The sequence below is a fragment of the Pipistrellus kuhlii genome, unplaced genomic scaffold, assembly GCF_014108245.1.
Source record: "Pipistrellus kuhlii isolate mPipKuh1 unplaced genomic scaffold, mPipKuh1.p scaffold_m20_p_9, whole genome shotgun sequence".
NCBI classification, from domain to species: Eukaryota; Metazoa; Chordata; class Mammalia; order Chiroptera; family Vespertilionidae; genus Pipistrellus; species Pipistrellus kuhlii.
In genome coordinates, this window is record NW_023425595.1 from 35731729 (window position 1) to 35756720 (window position 24992).

The 24992-nt window shown below is 37.1% G+C and overlaps 1 protein-coding gene across 6 annotated transcripts in view; it reads left to right on the forward strand.

The window, feature by feature from the left end:
• Nucleotides 1-24992, forward strand: part of ACER3 (alkaline ceramidase 3) — a 71133-nt gene that overhangs the window by 38390 nt on the left and 7751 nt on the right. For 3 of the 6 annotated variants that reach the window (XM_036428557.2, XM_036428555.2, XM_045578039.1), the window contains 7 exons: nt 1095-1147; nt 8900-8952; nt 12219-12300; nt 14825-14860; nt 17110-17168; nt 20020-20121; nt 22831-22935. In XM_036428557.2, the coding sequence (XP_036284450.1) occupies nt 1095-1147; nt 8900-8952; nt 12219-12300; nt 14825-14860; nt 17110-17168; nt 20020-20121; nt 22831-22935 (490 nt within the window). The remainder of the gene's footprint in view (nt 1-1094; nt 1148-8899; nt 8953-12218; nt 12301-14824; nt 14861-17109; nt 17169-20019; nt 20122-22830; nt 22936-24992) is intronic. The other 3 variants (XM_045578038.1, XM_036428556.2, XM_045578040.1) reach the window with 3 other exon arrangements.

The following is a 24992-nucleotide window of genomic DNA, read 5'->3' on the forward strand; positions in this document are numbered from 1 at the left end:
AAAATATGTACCTGTTGATAAATTGTAGCCTGTCAGTAATGAAAATTGGTTTTTACCAATTTTCTCCAGCCAGGCCTGCCTCTTTCAATTCAACCATTTTTTTAAATGAAATAACCTATTTAGAAATTTCTATTTCTTGGCAGGTTAGTCCTAATCTGGATTCTCTGCCTTATAACCAGAATGATATAATTTAAAATGCAAAATTCATTATGTATTCTTCAATATCCATGGGGGTTGGGTTCCAGAACCCCTTCAAATACCAAAATCTGAGGATGCCTAAGTCTCTAATATAAAATGGCATTAATATTTGCATATAACCTATGCACATCCTCCTGTATACTTTTCCCCCCAATTACAGTTTACCTTTAACAAAGATTCATGCAAGAATGGGCCTTCTTTCCCCTGGCTGCCAGCACCGCCTTCGCTCTGGCCAGAGCTGCCTTTCCACCTTTCCATGCTGCCCAGAGACCCAGCATGGCTGGGGTGGCATGGAATGCCTGCGTCATCGCCATAGTGATGACGCAAGCATCCTGCCCCACCCCGGCTGTTTGGTGCATACATATGCAAATAAACCCACCATATTTGGTGGTTAATTTGCATACTTACTCCTGGTTGGCTGGTGGGTATCACAAAGGTATGGTCAATTTACATCTTACTCTTTTATTAGTATAGATTGATTTCAGGTGTACAGCATAGTGGCCAATCACATACCTAATAAAATGCTCCCTCCTATACTTCCAGCACCTGTCACATAGTGATGGCAAACTATTGACTATACTCCCAATACTGTACCCCACATATCTATGACTGTTTTGTAACTACCAATTTTTATTTCTTAATTCCTTCACCTCTTTCACCCAGTGCCCCAAACCCTCTGCCCTCTGGCATCTACTAGTTCACTCTCTCTGTCTCTGAATTCGTTTTAATTTTGTTTGTTTGTTCTTTTGTTCTTTAGATACCTCTGAAATCAATAAAAATATATTTTTAAAAACACACACTGAGTGCTTTGAAATGTCTTATTGCCTTCTTAAGTCATTCTGGCCACTTCCAAAGAATGTAATGCTAATTGTTTTGTTTGTTTGTTTTGGTTTCAGTGGTAGGAATGGGATCCTGGTGCTTCCACATGACTCTGAAATATGAAATGCAGGTCAGTAATGACAAAAAGACTAAATGCTTATTTCTTCTAATCCAGAAACACTTCCAATTTGAGAAGAGAGTATGTTACTAGAAGATAGTTGAAACAGACTTGGGAAGGGGTGGGAATTGAGATTAGTAATCTCTGGAGTTTATCTAGATGCACTAAGTGAAGTAAAGAGGCAAGCAAATAAGTTGTTCATGACAACTGAAGATTATAACTTTTTAACCACCTCTGTATAGGTATATACAATTTTAGAGTCCCACGGAGAAATCTTAAAAAGACAATCAGTTCATCAAAATAATATCGTTTTCTCTTAGATGCTGCATTTTCTCATATCTCTCTCTTACAGAGTTCATTTGAATGGTCTGGTCCCTCTCCTAGCAAGATTTTAGAGCTATGCAAGGATTTTTATTTACTTTCCTTGCTCTAAGGAGGCCATATATCTAGTCCTCAATCTTTTTACCTGTCTTTTCTCCATCACTAACTCAGAAAGTTCTAGAACAGCACTGTCCAGTAGAAATATAATGTCAGCTACATATGTAACTTAAAAAATTTGAGGGGGCACATCAATAAGAACCACATCCTATCTAATAAAAGGGTAATATGCAAATTAACCATCCATCACAAAGATGGCAGTGCCCATAGCCACAAGATGGCAACACCCATCACATACCTAATAAAATGCTCCTTCCTTTCAGCCCCATCCGAATTCCCCAGTCCCAGGGGGGCAGCCACTGAGAGTGGACAGCATGAGTGGCCTGGTGGAATGCTTGCTTCATCACCATGGTGATGAGGCAAGTGTTCTATCCCTGCCACAGAGGGCCTCTGGGCAACGGGCATGGAATGGCCTTGGAGGAGGGAACACTTACCCTGGCGATGAGGCAAGCATTCCTCATCTGGCTGCGGAGGGCCTCTGGAGACCATGAGGCCGGCAGGAGAGGACATTTGGGGGTGAGCAAGCCAGTGGTGGGACAGTTGGGGTGAGCAGGCTGGCAGGCAGAGTAGTTAAGGGTGATCGGGCAGGCAGACAGGTAGTTGAGCGGTTAAGAATCTACGTCCCGGATTGCAAAAGGGATGTCTGACCGCTGATTTAGGCCCAAATTCACAGGGACATCCCCCAGCAGTCAGACATTCCCCAAGAGGTCCCAGATTGGAGAGGGTGCAGACAGGGCTGATGGACACCTCCCACCGCAGTGCATGAATTTTGTGCACCAGACCACTAGTTTAAAAATAAGTGAAATTAATTTTAATATATTTTATTTAACCCAATATCTCTAAAGTATTACTTCAACCTGTAATTAATATTAAAATGTCATAATAAAATGCTTCACATCCTGAAATCAGATATATATTTCATGCTTGCAGTAGATCTTCATTTAGATTAGATTTCTTTTAAGTACTCAATATCCACATAAAATAAAGCTATGGCTACTGTATTGGAGATTGTTAATTCTAGAAGGATTTGTACATACAACAGTCTATAAACTATTAATTATAGCTGCATTAAATGTATAACACATATTTATAAGAAAGTGTCATGTGTGCTATATATGCCATGCTTGACTTGGAGAATATACAGATTATGAGACACTAGTCTGACCTATCAAGCATAAAAAACATTTCTTAACACTTTCTAACTGGGAAAACATGATAAAATATTAAAACTATTTTTAATAAAGTATGACCTATTTATGGTAAAATGGTATAGCTTGGAAAGGATCTATAAAAGTTAAAGACATTCAAACAGAATCTGATTTGAGGACATTTTCATCACCCCAAAGAAAAACCCATTAGCAGTCACTCCATACCACTCCCTCCACATAGCCCCTGACAACCATGGATTTGCCTATTCTGAATATTTCATTGCAGTGAGGTATACAATAAGTAACCTTTTGTGTCTGTCTTCTTTTAGATAGGCCAAATAATATTCCATTGTCTGGATGTACCATATTTTGCTTATCTTTAATATTTATCTATTAATGGGTATTTGTGTTATTTCCATTTTGGGGCTTTCATGCATAATGTTACTATGAACATTCATGTACAGGTTTTTATGGATATATGTTTTTAATTCTCCTGTGTGTATACTTAGTAGTAGAATTGCTGGGTCACTGGTAACCCTGGGCGTAACCTTTGAGGAGCTGCCAGATTGTTTTTCAAAGGTCGCACCTTTTTACATTCCCACCAGCCATTTCTTCATATCCTTGCTATTTCCCATCCTTTTAATTATATCCATCCATGGGTGTGAAGTGGTATCTCACTGTGGTTTTGGTTTGCATTTCCCTAATGACTAATGATGTTGAGCATCTTTTCATGGGCTTATTGATTACCCATATATCTTCTTAAGAGAATATTCAGATCCTTTGCTCATTTTTAATAGGGTTATTTGCTTATTTTCATTGAATTGTAAGTTCTTTATCAGTTCTTGATATTAGATCCTTATCAAATATATGATTTGCAAATATTTTCTTCCATTCTGTTGGTTGGGGTTTTTTATTTTCTTAATAGTATTCTTTGAAGCAAAAAAGTTTTCAGTTTTGCTAAAGCCCATTTTATCTATTTATTTATCTCATATATATGTATGTATGTATGTATGTATGTATACATGTATGTATATGGAGAAACAACTGGATGAATGTGCTTAGATAAGATGTCAGGCAAGACTAGGCATCTGAGTGAGGGGAAGGATAGGCTCGCCTACTTGTGTTGATCAGATTGTGACAAGAATATTCATTCAATTCTGAGGACTAACCTAGTATGTGTTCAAATGAAAGGCACCAGAATGGTGAAAGAACTAAAAACCTGAGGGGAAGGAACTGGGAATACAATCATGTGCTGCTTAACATCGGAATTCGGTCTGAGAAATGTGTCATTAGGCAATTTCATTGGTATGCAAGCATCATAGAGTGTACTTACTAGTATATAAACCTAGATGGTATTGCCTACCACTGAAATTGTATGTGCTAAACTTTTATACAACTGGAAGTGCAATGGGTTTGTTTACATCAACATCATCACAAACATGTGAGTAATGTATGCATTAAGACATTACTTTGGCTGCAATATCACCAGGTGATAGGAATTTTTAATCTTTTATTATAATCTTATGGGACCACTGTCGTATATTAGTTCCATGATTGAATGAAATGTCATTTTATGTTGCATGTCTTCATTTAGTAGGAAGAAGACATGCTCAGTGACCCACACTCAGCTCTAAACACCAGACTCTCTATTCGATGCATATGTTCATGTCTGGGCCTGTTATATTTCCCTCTCTCCCATGGACAATTCCTGTTTGTTCTTTAAAGTCTAGGCAAGGTGGCAGCCCCTCCAGGAAGCCATCCATGGCCCCAGAGCAGGATAGGCACCCTCCATATGTTCTTCCATTTCACTCTGCAGTTCTCTATTACTGCTGGTATCAATGTTTTATAAATATATTTATGCTTTGATTTCTTGATCAGAATGTGAGTTACCTAAGAGCAGGGACTCTGGTTGACCTTGGTGCATCCCTCTTTATATCATGGAGCTGCCACACTGCACTGAATAAATGTTTTATGAATCAGTGCTTAAGGGTTGATATGTTGAAGAGTATTAGTCTTACTCTGTGTGGTCCTAGGGATATTAAAGATAAAGAGACATTTTTCTCAGCATAGGGAAGAATTGTCTAAGCCAGTAGATGGCAAAAACTGCCTTGGAGATCTTGAGTCCTCTGTCCTCAGAGGGGCCCTAACATAGGCTGGACAAACACTTCAGTTCAAAATTCTGTATTTGGTACCTGGGAAACAGGTATGCATAGGTAAAGATACTATTTTTTCCTCAAGGAATCTAGGGTCTAGGAGTAAAGATAATATGCTAATAAATAAAGTGACAAAGGGACAAACAGGGCTCTATGGAAATAGAAAAGAGAAATTAATTATTTAAGGTAGAAAGTTTAGAGATTGGGTTTCACAAAGATGACTCAGACACATGTTTGAATTGCATTGTCAAAAATGAATAGGAATTTACCAGGCAAACTAGAACCCACAGGGATGTGAAAGTGTGGCTGGCATCTCAGGGCAGTAGTACATTATGGTTGTAATGGAATAAGAGTATGTGGTGAGGATGGTGATAGCTAAATAGCTAACATTTGTTAAATTATTGAGTACATGCTCTTGGGCAGGCATTGAAATATATGGCAGGAGATGTGGTTTGAGAAACTAACCAAAGGACAGATCTAAGCCCCTGTGAACCATTAATGGATTTTGAGCAGAGGTGAGACACACTTTGATTTGCATATAAACTTAATTATTGGCAAGGTTATTAGCAGGATAAGAAAGTATTTGGATAGACAAGCTGGCCTTTGATCCTGAGACCTTTGATTCTATGCTATATTGTTACTATCCCTGGTAAAATTTCATTGACAAATTATACAAATTTCTTATTTTCTTCTCCTTTTGGACTACAAAGTTGTGGCTTTACATGCTTGTCTAACCATTTTTCCAGTGATTGAGAAGGAGGGAAGAATCATCAATATTGAAGGACTTCTTCATCTCTTTAATCTAAACATTAAGTAATCTTGAATGTTTCTTGCTGGCTCCTTGTGTTGTCTCCTTTCAGGATAAATTTGACTCAGCTACCTTAAGCCATCATTTGTTGAAATGAAGTAAGAAATGTCATGTTGCCACTTACCTGGGTCTGTGATCAGTAAACCATTCTGCCAGTCTGAATTTAGCTTGCAGCTATAGAGATATTGGAGGCCCAGCTCTGCCTAAAGTAAGCTCAAGCAAATATTGACAGTTCTGTCTTAAGAATGATTTAGAGCTTAAATAGTATTTTCTTCAGATTTATTATTCCTAGGTGGCTACTTGGGTTCCAGTTCTGATTCTACCCCTTTACTGGCTATTTGAGCATAATATGCCACTTAATCTTGCTGAGCCTTAGTTTTCTCATCTATCTAATAGGTCTAATACTACCTGTAAGAGTATTATGAGGACGAATTGACTGGCATATGTGAAAGTGCTAATATAAGATCTGGTAAATATGTTTAACAAATACTAGTTTCCTTCCTTTTTCTTTAGCCAGTCAGAACATCTGAAACCACTATTATTGATCCCCTAGAGGCCCATTGCACAAAGAGATTCGTGCAATAGGCCTTCCTTCCCTTGGCTTCCAGCACCAGTTTTCCTCCTGCAGGCACCCAGGACCCAGGCCTTCGCTCAGGCCAGAGTCTGCCTTCTTTGTCTTTGCTGCTTCACAGCTGGAGTCTGCAGTCTTCACTGTGGCATTCCTCTCCTGTAGATCCCTTCATGTGTGCTCCCCCGCCGCCCCGCCCCGCCCGGCCACTCTGCGCCTAGAGCAGTCACCATCTTTGTCCTTCTAATTTCCATACTCACTCTAATTGGCTGTGGGTGTAGCAGAGGTACAATTTACGTGTTTGTCTATTCTTAGGTAAGATTGTTAGTGATTCATTCCTTTGAGTACTATTAAGTTATGTGTGCCCTTGTGAAGAGTAACATTTTAAGCTATAATATTACTCCTTTTTCAGCATTGATGTATCACATTCTGTGGCATCCAGCCAAGAGCAATACATTTGGGGATGGGATTAAGGAAAACATTAGAGAAGGGGTAGGGGCAACCAGGAATGAGCATGGCCTTCAAATTTAAATAATCGAATTTTAATATTAGAAGAGATTTTTAAATATTAGACCAATATATAAATTTTATCAACGATAAATAGTCCAAGAGCAAGGAGGTAACTTGACTAAAGTTATACAGAAAAAAAAAGACAGTAGGTCCCAATTGTATTTATTATTATTTTGTTTCCTTTGTCTTAGCACTGTGTCTTACATTTATGGCGGTAGGAGTATAAAGGCTTTAAGTTTTTAGAAGTCTTCTCCCAGACTTTTTTCATTTATTTACTCATTCTTTTTTTGTTTTCATTAACTAAAATATACAGTTATTGATAATCTTGGGGATTATCAATAATTAGTATTGTAATGTCTTAATTTTTTCTGCATTTTCCAAGTATTCTTATTGAGCATATATTTTATATTAGAAAAAAATAAATGTTAGTAAAATGTTTACTCACCTAAAATTTTATTTATAATATGAAAATAAAAATAGCTTAAATATTAGGTGATAATGAAAGCTAATTCAGACTTTATAATGTAAACAACAGATATTTTAGGTATAAATACTACCTTTCTTTTTCCTTTGTTCCCAAGTTCAGTGATTGGAACCATCTTACACCAAAAGCCCAAGCCAAAAACCTGTAACATCTTTAATTTCTACTTTCTCATCTCTACAAACACTAAACCCCCTTGATTCAATTTTCATAATAACTCTTGGATATAGCTACCTCTGGCTATCTCTACCACTACCTTAATCCATCATCTCCAACCCAAATTGGTATTCCTGCCTTCCCTATTTATTTGTCACAGTCGAACAGAAGTACTCTTGCTACAAACAAATTAATTGTTTTCATGTGTTGAGCAATATTTTCTAGGCTTTGTATAAGTTCTGGGCATGAGATACATATAGTCCTTGCTCTTCCAGCATATCACTTTTTATAGTTCAAGCTCATAAATTTGAACCACAGGTTTGTGATCTGGCCCCTGCCTACCTCTGGTGACTCATCTTCAGATCCACAACCCACCCCACTCTGGAATAATTTTGCTAGCTATGGTTTTGAAATGACTTCTATTTATATCGCCCAGATTTTAAAGTCCATGCTATTTTAGCATATGCTCAGTTTAATTTAGTTCTTTAAAAAATAAAAATAAACAAGTAGTCAACACCTGAAGTCTTTCAGCTACATATTTGTATTTATAGTTGCCTGATTGGTATTTTCACCTGGCTGTCTCACAAGTACCTTAAACTCAACATGTTGAAAATTATTCTTGTAACTTTCTGTTTTCACAATTTCAGTAAAATGTACTACCATCATCTGAAGTGTTTAGGCAAAACGCTGGGGAGTCATCCTTGGCAGTTTCTTTTCCCTCAGAGTGAGCTTTGTATAAAATCAATCACAAATCCCTGTTTATTTTACTTCCTAAATATTTCTCAATCCTGCTCACTTACATCTATTCCCAATTCTGCTACCTTAATCCAAGTAACAATTTTCCTTAGCATGGACTGCTGCAACTTCTTGGCTAGTCCTCCCACGTCTGCTTTCTCTCTTCAGAACACTGTCCATACAGGATTGGTTTTAGGATAAGTTTAAAGATTAGCAGTAACCTATCTATATAACACTCAGCTTAGTGTCTCACTTGTAATTTAATACATAATAGCTATTATTATTATTATTATTGCTAATAACATTATCTTTCAGAGGCATAGGTTACTTAGATTAACTAAATAATTTTCCTGACCATTAATACTTCTTATGTATATTAGTGGACATTTTATCCATCTTAAGTGCTATAGAAAAGGGCAGAAATGCAAAAGAAAACTGATAGGACCCATAGACCTCTAGATGGTGAATATCATACTTTCCTGCAATTATGATGATATAGTTTGTGATACCAAATGATCTGAGCTGCCCAGTACATCCTGCATTCTACTTAGCTATTAGGATAGATAGATGAATGGATACTCTTGTTTATTTAAAAAGAACTAAATAAATATTCTCAGGGTAAATTAGATAATGATAAATATATAAAAGAATCAATAAAAGATATGAGATAATAAGGTGACCATTTAATCGTGAAATTTTACTTTATTTGCATAATAATTGCAACTCTACAGTATTCACATGCTATTATCTGTCTTTGTTTCTTATAGCTATTGGATGAACTCCCAATGATTTACAGCAGTTGTATATTTGTGTACTGCATGTAAGTATTTAAATTTAAAATTTAGTTATTTCATATATTTTAAAATTCATATTGGCCTCATAGCAAATTAAATTATATAACTAACTCAGTTAATATTACTGAGAGATTATAATAGTGTAAAGTATAATAGTATTTGTGATCTTAATGTAGAGTAAAATCTCCGGGAAGTTACAATAATGTTGTTTATTAACTTTTGTGATATCAATACCCTATAGCCAATTTAGCTAGACTATTACTTAAATTTGACATAACTTACATGATTTGCCTTTCCTTGAGTTATAAATGTATACATGTTTAGGTAAAGATTTTACATATTATGCCATAAATATAATATTTATTTATTTTGTACAAGATAAATGCATATTGTCCCTATATTATAGATGATGAAGTGAAGCACAGAGATGTTTGGTAACTTGTCTAAGTATATGTTGACCTAAGAAATGTCCAAGTCTGTAGAAAGTTTTTACAAGAGTTTGAGCCAAAACTGAGGACAGTTGCTAGGAAGCAAGATATCAAATGCTACAGAGGATTACAGTTTTGAAATTTATTTTATGCATTTGGAACTAGGAGGGAACTAAAGAAGGTTATAGGAAGGTGGGAGAAAGCAAGGCAGGGAATGGATTATGGGATAGTTAAGATGATGTGCTTTCTTAAAGGTGGGTAGGCTTATTTCAAAGGCGTGTTAACCTAGATACACAGACACAATAGACAGGGCTTGTTTAAGGCAAAGATAAACTCTTTACTAAAAAGTTATATGCCTGGGGTGTTACTACCCACCATGACCTGACCGCTTAGGAGTTTATGGTCAAATCATCTGGGAACGTACTTTCTGTAGAGCCATTGTTAGTCCACAGATATAAAGCAGAATTTATGCTTAGGTGACTTAGGTAAGGTCTTGTAGTTAGTGTCAGAGTTGGAAACTGAACTACTGGAAAGGGGACCTGGCCCTAAGCAGGTCTGCCTAGGACTCACTGGTAGTGTGGGGGTTCTTAACTTTGTGCAGGAAAAATTTCACAACACAAGTCCAGGTGAATTTTAGAGGACATTTACTAAAACTGGGGACAGTGAGACAAGAAAGGGCTGGGAAATGAGCCGAGGCTGGTCTGCTTTGGCTCACTAAGAAGTCAGAAAAAGGGTGCCCAGGTGTCAAGTTCAAGGGATTTGCCCAGGATGAACTGCCACTGCCTAGAGTTGCCCTAGTTGCAAGCCTTGTAGGGTCCCTTACAACTTAGTAGATGGATGCCCGTGGGGAAAGAATGGGGTGGGGGAGGAATGGGCATGTTCCTGGAAGGAAGAGCATGTTCTGGGACCTTTATTTTGAGGTATTTTAAAAGCTGGGTAATTAGGGGGGATCTCAACAGGATAGTCATCAGTTTTATGATGATGTACCAAAATGAGATTTATTCTCTTAATTTCATCTATCCTTGGGTGTGGTTAGCAAATGGCACTAATTGGATTTCTGCTGTCTCCCTGAGTAGCGTGATTTAAGCCAGTGGTCACCAACCGGTAGTCTGAGGACAAATGGTGATTCGTGAGGTCCAAAAGGTTGGTGACCCTCTGGTTGAGAAGGAGAAGTTCAAACCATTTGCTCTTAAATGTTTTTGACTTAGGGAATATGGGATTTACTAGGTGGCTGCAAACTGCTGTTTAACTATCTCAGTTTCCTATTCCACCCATCCTGGCTTTATAGCCTGTTTCAACCTTACCTTCTAAATATACGTTCTGTTTCCCAGCACTTAACACATCTCTGAGCCTCTGAGCCCTTTATATGATGGTTGGCTGATTCTTCTCAATATGGTCACCATTGCTAGCTCAAGAATATCTTCTAACGATATGTAAAATTCAGAACAATTTAAAAACATATTATTTTAAAAGTTCTGAAAATTCTTTTTTTCTGTAAAGGGCCAGACAGTAACTATTTTTGGCTTTGTGTGCCTATAATCTGTTGCACCCCTTCAACTTCGCTGTTGCAGCATGAGAGATATGTAAACAAATGGATGTGACTATGTTCCAGTAAATTTTTATTTACAAAAAAAAAACACAAAAAAAAACAGGCTTAGGCTGAGAAATTGCCCTGATCTAGAAAAATACTTCCAGATGAGCTCTTTTACTAAGTCATCAAGTTCCAGAATTTAAAGACAAAAGAGATCTTATAAGTCATCTGTGCCACCACTTTCCTTTACAGAGAAGGAAATAGGAGTTGGGTCCAGTTCCCACAGCCAATTGATTAGTGAACTGAGAGAAGTCTCCTACTGTTTGTATTAAAACATAAGTTCAAAGGTTGGATACTAAACTGATAACCATATATTTGTTTATATATACTTGCTTACTAAATATTTCCTCTATCAGATACTATCCTAGTGACTAGATATCACAGTCTGGTTGGGAGACAGATAAGTAACAAGATGATTATGATATAGTGATATTTTCTTTTCTTTTTTTAAATATATTTTATTTATTTTTTTACAGAGAGGAAGAGAGAGGGATAGAGAGTTAGAAACATCGATCAGTTGCCTCTTGCACACCCCTCTCTGGGGATGTGCCCGCAACCAAGCTATATGCTCTTGACTGGAATCGAACCTGGGATCTTTCAGTCTGCAGACTGATGCTTTATCCACTGAGTCAAACCGGTTTCAGCAATATAGTGATATTTTCTATAATAGTATGTTATTCCTGGATTGTTAGTTGAAAGATATAGGAACCTACTCAAGCTAGTGTGAGATACGAGAGATTTATTTATTGTAAGGACATGAGGAAATTATGTAGGACCCAACATCTGGAGGTAGAGCCTCATTAAACTAGAAGGACAGCTTCTCTCTCTCCCTCCCTCTTTTCTCCATTCCTTCCTCTCAACATGGCTTCAAGTCTTTATGTCTGCTTTATTTTCCCCTCCCTGCAGACCACTTCTCTGCTCACTCATCTGTTGAGCATTCAGTTTGGCTGCCCTGTTGTCAGCATCGGTCTTGGAATCCCTATGGCTTTATACTTTGACTCTCCACGCTTGACTGATTCGGACTCCAGCTTCCAAACAATAAATTTTCAGGGGTGAGCCTCTCATTGGCCCAGTTTAAATAAGGTGCCTACTCCTGTTCCCCCAACCTCTTGGAGGCTGTAGACAGTCCAAGTTCTCTGAGATGAGAGTATGGATGGGAAGACATGATGGGCATCTCTAGACCCAGAAGATTGTATAAGTGGTCAAACAGCATTCTGTTTCTTTTTCTAGCTATATACTCTAAAGCAATTTTCTTTTTCTCTCTCTTTTTAAGGTTTGAATGTTTCAAGACCAAGAATTCAGTAAACTACCATCTGCTTTTTACCTTAGTTCTATTCAGTTTAATAGTAACCACAGTAAGTCATATTTTGTTTCTAACAGCTTGAGCATGTGAACTAGCCTTTTATGAGTTTGGCACATTTTCCTTCCAGTGTTTGGTTCATGCTGTTCCAATTGAAATGTTTCTAGAGAAAACTCACAGTTACTGCTTCTTTGCTTCCCATTCAGGGGTTATTTCTCAACAAAAAATTGAAACAACTTTTTAAAACTCTGGTTTTAAAAAATGGGGAAAAATCAAAAGGTTAATATTTAGTAGAAATGGGGAGAAATGAACTTCTTATGGATGGACATATTGTCTCCTGTTGGTTGAGAGAGAGACAGAGAGAGAGAGAGAGAGAGAGAGAGAGAGAGAGAGAGAGAGAGAGAGAGAGAGATTCGCTCTGCTCTGTTGAGCCTAATATTATTTTTAACCTTTTCCTAATAAGTTGAGATAGCTGGTCACTTCTGAGCCTACCTTAGTGTCCTTTTTCCTCAAGTGAATTGAATTTTGTATAAAGATGTACTCATTTCAACAAACTTGTATTGCAAACCTATCCTATCAGGCAGTAGAAAATATAAAGATGACTGAGAAGCAGTTGCTTTGCTTGAGGAGAACATGCTAATACAGAAGTCAAACGTGTAAATGAAGAATTGCTTCAAAAGATAAAGTTACAATAACAGAGGTAAAAACTAGTCATACAGGATGAGATGAAGGAGTATCAATGAAGATTTCTAGAGTGGGTCAAGGAAAGCTCCATAGAGAAGGCATTTAAGCTGAGTTTTAACTGATGAGGAGGAGTTCGCCAGGCCCTTGGGCAAGGGTGTGGTGAGGCATTTCTAATAGACCATTATACTGTCCATAGGCATAGAGCCATGTGCACATGGACTGTGAGGGTGCAGAGGAAGGTGAGTGGCTGCTCAAAAAAGGCTTCAAGAAAGGTATAGTTTGAACTGAATCTAGGAAGATGAGTGTTTGCCAGCAAGGGAGGATTTCTGAACAAAGTGAAGAGCAGCCATGTTTAAAGATACAGAACCAAGAAACTAGCACATTTGGGGAAGCACTGTACTTTCTGGAGCCTAGAATAAAAACGAGACAAGAGGAGAGCAGTGAAGCCAACAGTCAGGAGTGAGATCATGGGAGACTTTGAAATTTGGACTTTGTCTTGTAAGTGATGGGAGTCATTTCAAGATTACTATTTTAATTTTTATTCTCTCTACCATGTCATTTTAAAGGTGTACTATAATGCAGCAAATGCAAGCTAAATCTTGAATAGGCACTGGATTTAACCACCCATATGACAATGGAACCTAAAACTAGAATTTTGTAACTGGGAACACATCTGGGCAAGTGACTTAGAAGTTTTGGGAAGCAGAAACACAAGAATTTTTTTTTTTTTTAATTAATCCTCACCTAAGGATATTTTTCTCTCTTTTTTTTCCTTTAAAAAAAATATTTTATTGATTTTTCACAGAGAGGAAGAGAGAGAGATAGAGAGTTAGAAACATCGATGAGAGAGAAACATCGATCAGCTGCCTCCTGCACACCTCCTATTGGGGATGTGCCCACAACCAAGGCACATGCCCTTGACTGGAATCAAACCTGGGACCTTTCAATCTTCAGGCTGACCCTCTATCCACTGAGCCAAACCGGTTAGGGCCTAAGGATATTTTTCCATTAATTTTTACAGAGTGGAAGAAAGGAGGCAGGGAGTGGGAGACAGAGAGAAACATCAAAGTGAGAGAGACACATGGATTGGTTGCCTCCCGCATGCATCCTGACCAGGGCTGGGATCAAGCCTGCAACCAAAGTATATGCCCTTGTTCAGAATCAAAGCCAGGACCCTTCAGCCCACGGGCTGATCCTCTTTCCACTGAACCAAACTGGCTGGGGCAGAGATTTTTTTTTAATGTTTTCACTTTTTGAGCTCCTACTTTGCTAGTCGTTTTTATGCCCCTTTTAAAAGATATTTTATTAGTTCTTTAGAAAGGGAGAGAGAAACTTCAATGTGAGATCAGGATATTGATAGGCTGCCTCTTGCATGCCCCCTACGAGGGATTGAAGATAAGGAAAAATTAGTTTTTTGGTTATGAAGATAAGGAAAAATTAGTTTTTTGGTTATGATGCCAATTACTCAAAGCCTGTAGCAAGTAAGTGGCAGTCTGAAATTTAATTTGTGTCTCTACCTCTAAGGCTAATGTTCTTTATACTGTAAAACATATCTGCTACAGGGTTGTAGGCATAACCTCTTCAGCTGTTATAAGTATCCATGCATCTTTGCCCTTCCTTGATGCCGATTCAGAGGCCAAGAGACCAGAGTCATCCACACAATTTTGAAACATGTAGTTTGCCATGGTAAAGCTCCACTGGAAGAGACCCACCTGTAGGGACTAGCCCTCCTATGGCATTGCCACTTAATCTGATTGGTTTTATATGGCTAGAGTCAGTTCTGAGTAGCAAGACTAGGGAAGCAGGAGAGGTTTGGAATTTGCAGAATTGTTATAATAAGTTTTATTCTCCCCTTCATCATGCATTTTATTCACATATGTTTTGATATTTTGCAGATTTACCTTCAGGTAAAGGAGCCTGTATTCCATCAGGTAATTCTTAAAAATTAGTACACATTTAATTGATTAACAATACTTGCCTGCTTTGTGTTTTCCTTTTCTGATAAATAATATGCAGATACATAGGTTGCAAACTCAAGTGCCTACAATAGCCAGCTGTAGCTAACAGGAATCTACCTGGAACAGTCAATGCTGAGGCCCATCTGGCTGTTGGTATTCAGTAATGCAGGTGCAACACTGCTTATATAAGGAGAAAAACAGGAAGCCTTATACACATACATAAATAAAGTCTTTTTATGACATTATTTTCTAGAAAAGATAGTGAAAAGTCCTTGAATATTTTCCTCCTAATATGTATTACTAGGAGCCCAGTGCATGAAATCGCGCAGCCCCGCCCACCCATCTGCAGCCCTGCCTTGACACCCGAAACTCTCTACACAGAGCCCCAATGTGCCTGGCCCAGCTCCCAATCCCTTGGCCTTCTCTGGCCGCTTCAAGCCCTGCCCTCGGTCCCTCTAGTCTCCTCTGGCTGGTCCCACCTTCTCCAGGAGCCTCCCTACTCCCGCCCATCTTAAAAATAATGGAAAAGGAGGGAAAAGCAACATTGTCCAATCTAAAGGAGCTCTGGCTTGAGAGTTTGGAATCTTGATTTCTTATCACTCTGATTTCTTGCCACTTTATTATCCATGGACAAATTTCTGATATGCCTATATACTTCAATTTCTTTATCTGAAAATGTTCAGAAAAAGAAGTATTTTTTCACAAGGATAATATAAAAATAAGTTAAAAGCATAAGGCAATAAACAATAGTGTGATACTAAAAGTACATATTGAGATATAAGATGACATGAGTAAAATTTTGCCTGTAATAATCACAGAAAGCTTCTGAAAGGAGATATTTGAGTTGGGCCTAGAGAGATAAATAGTGGAGATACTGTTAGAGAGAAGGAGCTAATAAACACTTTAAAAATATTTGCCTCAACCAGTATGACGGTCTTGCTAAGGTGATCCAAACATCTCTAAAAAGAGAGCCAAATGCTTTTATTTAATTTGATAGCCTTGCAAAGATGTAAAATACACAAATCACATAGCCACCACATTCACTTATACACCAATATATCTTTAATAAGGAAATAAGAAAAAGTGTATATGAGAATAGATTAAAAGAACATTTAAGAAGTTAGTTAACCCTCTCTAAGCAGCTAATTAACAAATCGTTACTTAATATCTCAGTGAGATCTCATATAGTGTCTCAGAAAGTACTATTACTTAAATTCTTCCTGCCAAAGTGGATGTTCTACACAGGAACTTAAGCAGATTTATTTAAATTTTATTATATTCCATTATGTCACTTAATTATAAATTAGAGATGTAAATAAACTGTGTAAGCACACTTAGAAAAGAAGCTGACATTTTTTACTATCTCTTATGTACTAAGTATTATATATTCTTTTTTATACTTTATATGGACTGACTTACCTATTATCATAAAAATATCAACAAACCTGTATAGATATTATCATCTTCATTTTGTAGGTGAGATAGTAGGGTTAGAGGTTAAGTAATCTGACCAATTTTTTTTCTATTTTTTTTAATTGATTTTAGAGAGAGGATGGGAGGGGGAGAGAGAAAAAAACTGATGTGAGAGAAACGTCCTTTGCGCCTCCTACTGGAGACTGAGCCAGCAACCTGGGAAGTAGAATCAGTTATTGAAAGTAAAACTAAAGGGAAGGGAAGGATCTAGAGAATGTGAGACAAAATTATAGCATCTGTTCAGGTTTTGGCATATATTTAAAATTACACATAACAGCCAAAACCGGTTTGGCTCAGTGGTAGAGCGTTGGTCTGTGGACTGAAAGGTCCCAGGTTTGATTGTGGTCAAGGGCATGTACATTGGTTGCGGGCACATCGCCGGTGGGGGGTGTGCAGGAGGCAGCTGGTCGATGTTTCTCTCTCATCGACGTTTCTAGCTCTCTATCCCTCTCCCTTCCTCTCTGTAAAAAATCAATAAAATATATTTTTTTTAAAAATCGCACATAACATAACTAAAATGGTCACAGAACTTATGATGCTTGTTATTCACAGACTCTTAAGTTTTCCTCAAAGGTTATCATGACTCTTAATTATATAATTATATATTCTTAAAAATTCTGTTCTTTAAAATGTAATAAAAGATAATAAATGTTTACATTTAATTAGGAGGACTAGTTTTGTAGGCAAAATATACTTTCTTGCCAAAGAATAATGATTTTAGTAACATCATTTTTTCTTTTCTTATTTAGGTCATGTATGGAATGTTGGTCTTCACATTAGTACTTCGATCAATTTATATTGTTACATGGTAAGTAGTTTGGATCATCACACTATGATTAGAGTACATTCAGGCAATAAAACTATAGCCTAAATTGAAACAATACATAAAACCCAATTCCAACAGTGATATTGAATGAAAACTATATAATCCAACATTCATTATGGTATAATTACAAGGAATACTAGTTCTTTAAGCCAGTTGTTAATAGGCACCATGTGAATACAAGAGTCTCAAAATAAAAGAAATTTGAGGAGCCCTAATCTGTTTTGCTCAGTGGATAGAGCATCGGCCTGCGGACTGAAGGGTCCCAGCTTCAATTCCAGTCAAGAACATGTACCTTGGTTGTGAACACATCCCCAGGAGGTGGTGTGCAGGAGGCAGCTGATCGATGTCTCTCTTATCCGATGTTTCTAATTCTCTATCCCTTCCCCTTCCTTTCTGTAAAAAATCAATAAAATATATTTTTTAAAAGAAATTTGAGGAAAGCTATATATGATCGCCTCCTTTTGTTTATAATGTACAAGAATATTAAAACCTTTTAAAAATTATATAGTAAAAAATGAGAAACTGATTCTGAAATTTATCAATATATAGGAATCTAGAATAGATTCTAGAATCTAGAATAGTCAAAACATTTTTGAAAAAGAACAGTAAAGTTAAAGGATTTACACTACTTGTTTTGCACTGTGCCACATTAAGACAATGTGATATTACTGGTAAAAATGAAATATGAATCAATGGAATATCCAAAGATAGACCTATGATTTATAGTGACCTAGTTTTAAATAAGCATCTAAGGTTTTTCTGTGAGGAAAAGGTAATCTTTTCAAATTATGCTGAACAGTTTAATAGTCTTAATTTTAAAATTAACTTAAGCTCACACCATTACAAAAATTTACTAGAAATGAATCAAATTCCTAAATGTAAAAATTAAAATTAAAACACTTTTAGAAGAAAATAGAGCAGAAGTGTTTGCAGGCTTGCTTAAGCAAAGAATTATTAAATAGGACACAAAGAATGCAAACTGTAATGAAAATATTGATAAATTAAACTTCATCAAAATTACAAACTTTTGTTCTTCAAAAGGCACTGTTAAGAAAATGAAGGGCAAATCACATAGTTGGAGAAAATATATGCAAAATTTATATCCAACCAAAGATTTACATTTAGAATATGTAAAGAACTCTTACAAAGCAATAATATGGCAAACAACAATTTTTTAAATGGACAAAGGTCAGCAAACTATCAAATAAGTTAGATGGTTGGCAGACACAATGAAAGGATGTTCAATGACATTAGCTGTTAAAGAAATGCAAATTAAAACTACACTGCTGGTGGTAATGTAAAATCACTTAGGAAAACACAGTCATTTAGGAAAGCAGTTTAGCAGTCTTAGAAAGTTGAGCATTTACCTGCCATTCCTCTCTATCTTTTTACCCAAGAGAAATGAAAGCGTAAGTCCATAAAAAGACTTATTTATGAATGGTAATACAATAGATGCTTTGTATGGCAAAGAAGACTGAGAACACCAATGTCCACCAATATTTGGACTGATAAACAAGTCGTGATATATCTATATAGCGGAATACTACTTAGAAATAAAAGGAACTGAAGTATTGATATATATATAACTACATGGATGAATTTCAAAATAGTTATGCCAAGTGGAAAAACATATATAATGAAGCAGATATGCTGTATTATTTCATTTATACAACATTATAAAAAATGCAAACTCTGCTTTTAGTGGTGGTGGATATATTTATTATCTTGAGTGTGTTGTTGGTTTAATGGATACATATGAATATATTAATCAAATGTGCACTTTAAATATATGCATTTTTTTAAAATATATATATATTTTATTGATTTTCCACAGAGAGAAAGGGAGAGGGATAGAGAATTAGAAACGTCAATGAGAGAGAAACATCGATCAGCTGCCTTCTGCACACCCCCTACCGGGGATGTGCCCACACTAAGGTACATGCCCTTGACCGGAATCGAACCTGGGACCTTTCAGTCCGCAGGCCAGCGCTCTATCCACTGAGCCAAACCAGTTTCGGCCACTTCTCTCTCTTTCTCTCTTTTTTTTTTTTTTTTTTTTTTTTGATGTAACTCAATGGAACCTCATTGCAGCTATAAAATATACATTTAAGCTGCTATTATTTTGAGTAACTCAGCAAGCTTCAATTTTCTTATTGGTGAAGTAAAAAGAATAATGCCTGTTTCATAGGGTTTATTTGAAGATTTAATTTGTGTGTACGTGTGTGTATGTGCGTGCGTGCGTGTGTGTGTGTGTGTGTGTGTGTGTGTATAGTGTAGTGTGTATCTAATTTACTATAGTGCCTGACACAGAGCAGATGCCTCATTGTTAATTATATTCCACCATTCCCCTTGCACTTCCATGGAACTGAGAAAGTTACTGGGGGCTTTTATATTACCTTTTTGGTATACCTAGCCAAGTCTTAGAAGCACATTCTCTCTCAGTGCCTTTTAAAGGCTAAATGTAATAGGCCAGTGGTTGGCAAACTCATTAGTCAACAGAGCCAAATATCAATAGTACAATGATTGAAATTTCTTTTGAGAGCCGAAAACCGACTTTTGTGCATGGGCCATGAAGTTTCAATCACACTGTACGTGCGTGCCCACACATGGTATTTTGTAGAAGAGCCACACTCAAGGGGCCGAAGAGTTGCATGTGGCTCAAGAGCCACAGTTTGCTGACCACTGTAATAGGCAAATATATTAGATAACTTAATAGATAGGTTTGCTTTTAATACTAACAATAATCTTTCCTTCTCATGAAAGTGATTACTTCAAGCTCTGATCATGACATGGACACAGCAAAATTTTATTGTGCTTTTTAATTTTTCCACAGGGTTTATCCATGGCTTAGAGGACTGGGATATACATCTTTGGGTATATTTTTATTAGGATTTTTATTATGGAACGTCGATAACATCTTTTGTGACTCATTGAGGTAAGATACATATTCAGTCTTTGAGAAATATTTTTGAAAGCAATCTATTAAGCAGAATTTCATAGGCGTATAGAATTATTAGTGCCCTGAAGTGAATTTTTGCCATTATTAAAATTAAAAAGGGATGAAAAATATAATAAAGTAAACTTCTGGGAAGACTTTTTTAAATTTTTAAAAATTTAGACCTAAGAATATTTTGTAATATCTGTAGAGATTTTTAATCAAATGTTGACTAAACCTTTGAAATCTGCCTAACTTGCTTTACTGAATAAATAAGAGTGATTTAAAATAGATATGAAATACATGTATATAATTTTGTGCTTTCACATGCTTAATACTATTGTCTAAGAAAGACAAGTGTTCCTTTTTTCACCTTGTTAGCAAGTATGTATTGACTGGAGTTTAAATCTTGGGTCTCTGGACCCTAGTCTGTTACTAAAACACTCTTTCTGGGCCTCAATTTCCATTAAAATTAACATGTTAAATAAATTAAAATAGTGGATCCTTCTAACTCAAAATTCAATTTTGCCAAAGCACAGAGGACTGTGGTGAACAGCACCACAGAAAGGCAATCAGCAAAATTCAGACTGTGAGAAATTTATAGGATGAATGATCTGATCTCAGCAGAGGGGAGAAAAAAAAAAGGAGAAGAAACATATAGATTAAAAGAGATTTACGAGATATATCAACCAAAAGCAATGTGTTGGATTTTGATGTAAACAACACCACTTTAAAAAAAAAAAAAAAGTTTATGAGATGATTGGTATTTGAATATTTTGTGATATTAATGGATTATCCCATATAATAAAAGGGTAATATACAAATTGACCCTAACAGCAAATGACCAGGAAAGACTGGTCGCTATGATACGCACTGACCACCAGGAGGTAGACACTCAACGCAGGAGCTGCCCCCTGGTGGTCAGTGTGCTCCCACAGGGGGAGCTTCGCTCAGCCACAAGCCAGGCTGACAGCTGGAAGCATAGTCTTGGTGGCAGGAGCCTCTCCTGCCTCCTCTGCAGTGCTAAGGATGTCTGATATTCCTGTAGGGAGCAAGCCTAAGCCAGCGGTGGATATCCCCTGTGGGGTCCCAGACTATGAGAGGGCACAGGCAGGCTGAGGGATGCCCCCAAGTGCACGAATTTTCTTGCACCAGGCCTCTAGTTGTTAATATTTTAGGTATGCAATGGTATGGTTATGTTGTAAAGAGATTTTAATCTTTAAGAAATACATACTGAAATATTTATAGATAAAATGATACATTATCTGGGATTTACTTCAAATAATATGGGGTGGTGGGGAAAAGTGGATAATACAAGATTGTTATAACCATAAGTTGTAATTATTGGAGGTCAATGGTACATTCTTATTTTGCCTATTGAAAATTTTCCATAATAAAAAGTAATGTTAAAATAAGTAAAATAGTTAAGTAAAATATGTAAAAAAGTTAAATAAGTAAATGTAGACTTTAATATACAGAAGCAAACAAGTAATATACCTTGCTTTGAAAAAACAAAGATCTAATTGAGTAGTTTTGAATCAGTAATACCCATCAGAAACCCCATTAGAGCTGGTAATTATCTCAAAATTAGATGGTAATTGTCTCAAAAATTCATGGGATATCTAGAAAAATAATTTGATGTTTCATGTTTATTATTTCCCTCTAATAAACGAGGATATTAATATAGTATGCACTTACTCAGCCATGCCCCGGGCGACCCAAGCAGAGGCCCTGGTATCTGGGATTTATTTATCTTCTACAATTGAAACTTTGTAGCCTGGAGTTGAGCCAAGCCTTCTGCTCGCTCTGTGGCAGCAGCCATTTCTGTTGGGGTTTATTCACCTTTTATAATTAAAACTTTGTATCCTTGAGTGGAGTCTAGGCCCGCCAGGGTGTGTGGAAAGCTTGGCTTCCTCCATTGCCCAGGAAACCCAAGCCTCCTTCCTGCTCTCTGTGGTGGCAGCTATCTTGGTTGGGGTTAATTTGCATATTCACTCTGATTTGCTGGTGGGCATGGCTGGTGGTGTAGTGGAGTGATGGTATTGCATATTACTCTTTTATTAGGTAGGATGTCACCCCAATAAATTCAATAAAGAAGGGAGGAAATCTCTTTAAATTTTAGTTTCCTAATCTGTAAAGCAAAGCTAATAATAGCTACCTCAGAGACTTACTGTGAAGTGAAATAATAGATACCAAAGGACTTTATAGACTGTGTGGTACACTTCTAAGGTGATGGTTGTATGCAGGACATAAGAAAAGCATGTATCTAGTTCCTTAACTGCATGCTAGGTAGACCTGTTTCTGGGAAACATTTGTCCTATTAAAGTATTAATAAGATAATACCTAAATAAAAGGTTCCAGGGATAAGTAGGTTATCTGGGGGGGGAAATGGAAATGAACTCTGTAAGTTAGGGTAGGACTTTTCAAAGTTTTTAATCTGTTAATATGCATCATAGATCTCTAAGAGAATAATAAATTATGCACTATTTCCCATATTTATTTTGACCACAGAGTCATTTCTTCAGAACTTTTGCTAGGAATACTATTACTGAAAATACACTTTGCAAAAACAGTATGGCAGATTGCAGCAGACTTGAGGAAATAAAGTAACTACAATTTTTGAGAATGGCAGTTCAAAATGCTCTAAGACTGTCAGCATTAGTTGCTAAATATTTTTTAAAAATTAACATGGTGATTTTCCCCCCTCAGGAACTTTCGAAAGAAGGTACCACCTGTCGTAGCTGTTACCACACAATTTCATGCATGGTGGCATATTTTAACTGGCCTTGGTTCTTATCTTCACATCCTTTTCAGGTAGGAAATATACTTTTAAAACCTAGTTTTGGGGTGTGTGTTTTTCCCTGTATTCTTTCAATAAGATGATGTCTTTATAAAATATTGGAGACAGATCAGGAACTTATGATCCAGCTTTGCCTCTCCCACTGGGTGACCTTAAGCAAGTCCCTTTCCTTAAAGTAAGATAGTTGTATTAACTAACCTCTGATGCATGGTCTACATTTTAATGCAAGTAGGATATAAACTTTTTTTTTAGTACAAGTAGTATATAAATATTTTAATTTCTTATTGATCAGCATTAAAAAATAAACTTTGAAAGAAAAGCACCCAAGGCCCGGAGCAGCGGCTGCCAGGCTGGGAGCGGCCAGGCCCGGAGCAGCCTGGTCTTGTGCGGCCAGGCCTGGAGCAGCAGCTGCCAGGCTGGGAGCGGCCAGGCTCAGAGCAGCAGCTGCCAGGCTGGGAGCGGCCAGGCCCGGAGCAGCCGGGCCCGGAGCAGCAGCAGCCAGGTCCAGAGCAACTAGGTCGGGAGCGGCAGTGACCAGACCCGGAGCAGCTGGTTGTGGAACGAACCAGAGTAACAGAGGCCAGGCCCGGAGCAGCCAGGCCCGGAACAGCTCGCTCCTCACCTGCCCCTGCCCCACGGCTGCCTCTCGGACATGGCTGGAAACTTTTGGGGGAACTTGAGGGTCTGCTGAATCAGTGATGAAGGCTTAGATCTGGATGTGTTGAGTTAGTATAGCGCTGGGGTGTTGATCTGTGAGTGCCTTGGGTGGGGCCTGGATGAGGCTGGTTGACCTATTTGGAAATGTCTTTTGTGTGAAATGTATCATTGGGCATGTGGTGGTATTATTGATATGAGAAAATGCTAAGTAACTGATTTACTATCTGAAAAGGGATTTACTATCGGGGAAAGGGAGGGAGGAAGAGACTGAACATAAACTGCACCTATGGATGAGGACAATGGGGGATGGGGAGGGGGCGGAGGGTGGGGTGGGAACCTGGTGGAGGGGGGAAGAAATGAGGAACCTTTGTAATAATATGAACAATAAAGATTGATTTAAAAAAAAAAGAAAAAAGAAAGAAAAAAAAAAGAAAAGCACCCAGATCCCCTGTGTAGGGGACTGAAAAAGTGAGAATCTAAAGTCTCCTGCTTAAATAAATTGGTTGCCACTTTGCTTTCCCTGCTCTCCTAATAAAGAGTCCATTGGAGGTCAGCCATTAAAAACAACAATGAAATCAGAATTCTCTCTGATCACCCTATTCAATTAATATTTCCATATCATTCTCTCTCCCCTTATCAGGTTGTGTTTATAACCTTTAAAGTATTTATAACCAGTTAGATGTTTATTTAATTGTTTACCTCCCACAACTAGATTGTTAATACCTTGAGAGCAAGCAGGGACTTTATCTTATCCACTGCAACTCTCCCAAGTGGATAGAATGATGCCTGTCACATAGTAAGCACACAGTATATATTGTTAATTGATTTAATGAATGGTTATGTATATATTGATCTCTTTACCAGGGCATCAGGCTATGTTTAATTTCAAATTCTACTCAAGAATTAAGAGCTGAAATATTTATAGGCAGGGAAAGAAATTTTTCCTTTAAACCAATGTGAAAATTTACTTAAGTGATATTTTTAGAATACCTCTTCAAGATAACATTTACATTTCACCTATCTGGAAATCAGCTTGTTTAGGCAGCCAGAATTATCTAAACTTTAACTACCTGAGAATTACATATTAAAAAAAAAAAAAAAAAAAAAAAAAAAAAAAAAAAGACTTCTGAGCAGCTAAATAGGAACATTGAGTTGTACCATGGAAGAGCTCTTTAAATTCTGTCTCCAGGTATGTTTATTTTACTTTTTGAAACTTGTTACTGCATTGGTTATTTGGATTCTTCGTCCATAGCACATGGAAATACCTAATTTAAAAGGGAAGGGATATGGGAGAAAAATGCTTGGGGAAATTGACATGATAAAAAAGGAAAAACAAGAATAAGTGAACCCAATAATTAAAAAACTAGCATCTGAACACTGCACAAGAAATCCCAAGGTGGCTCATTTGGTTGGG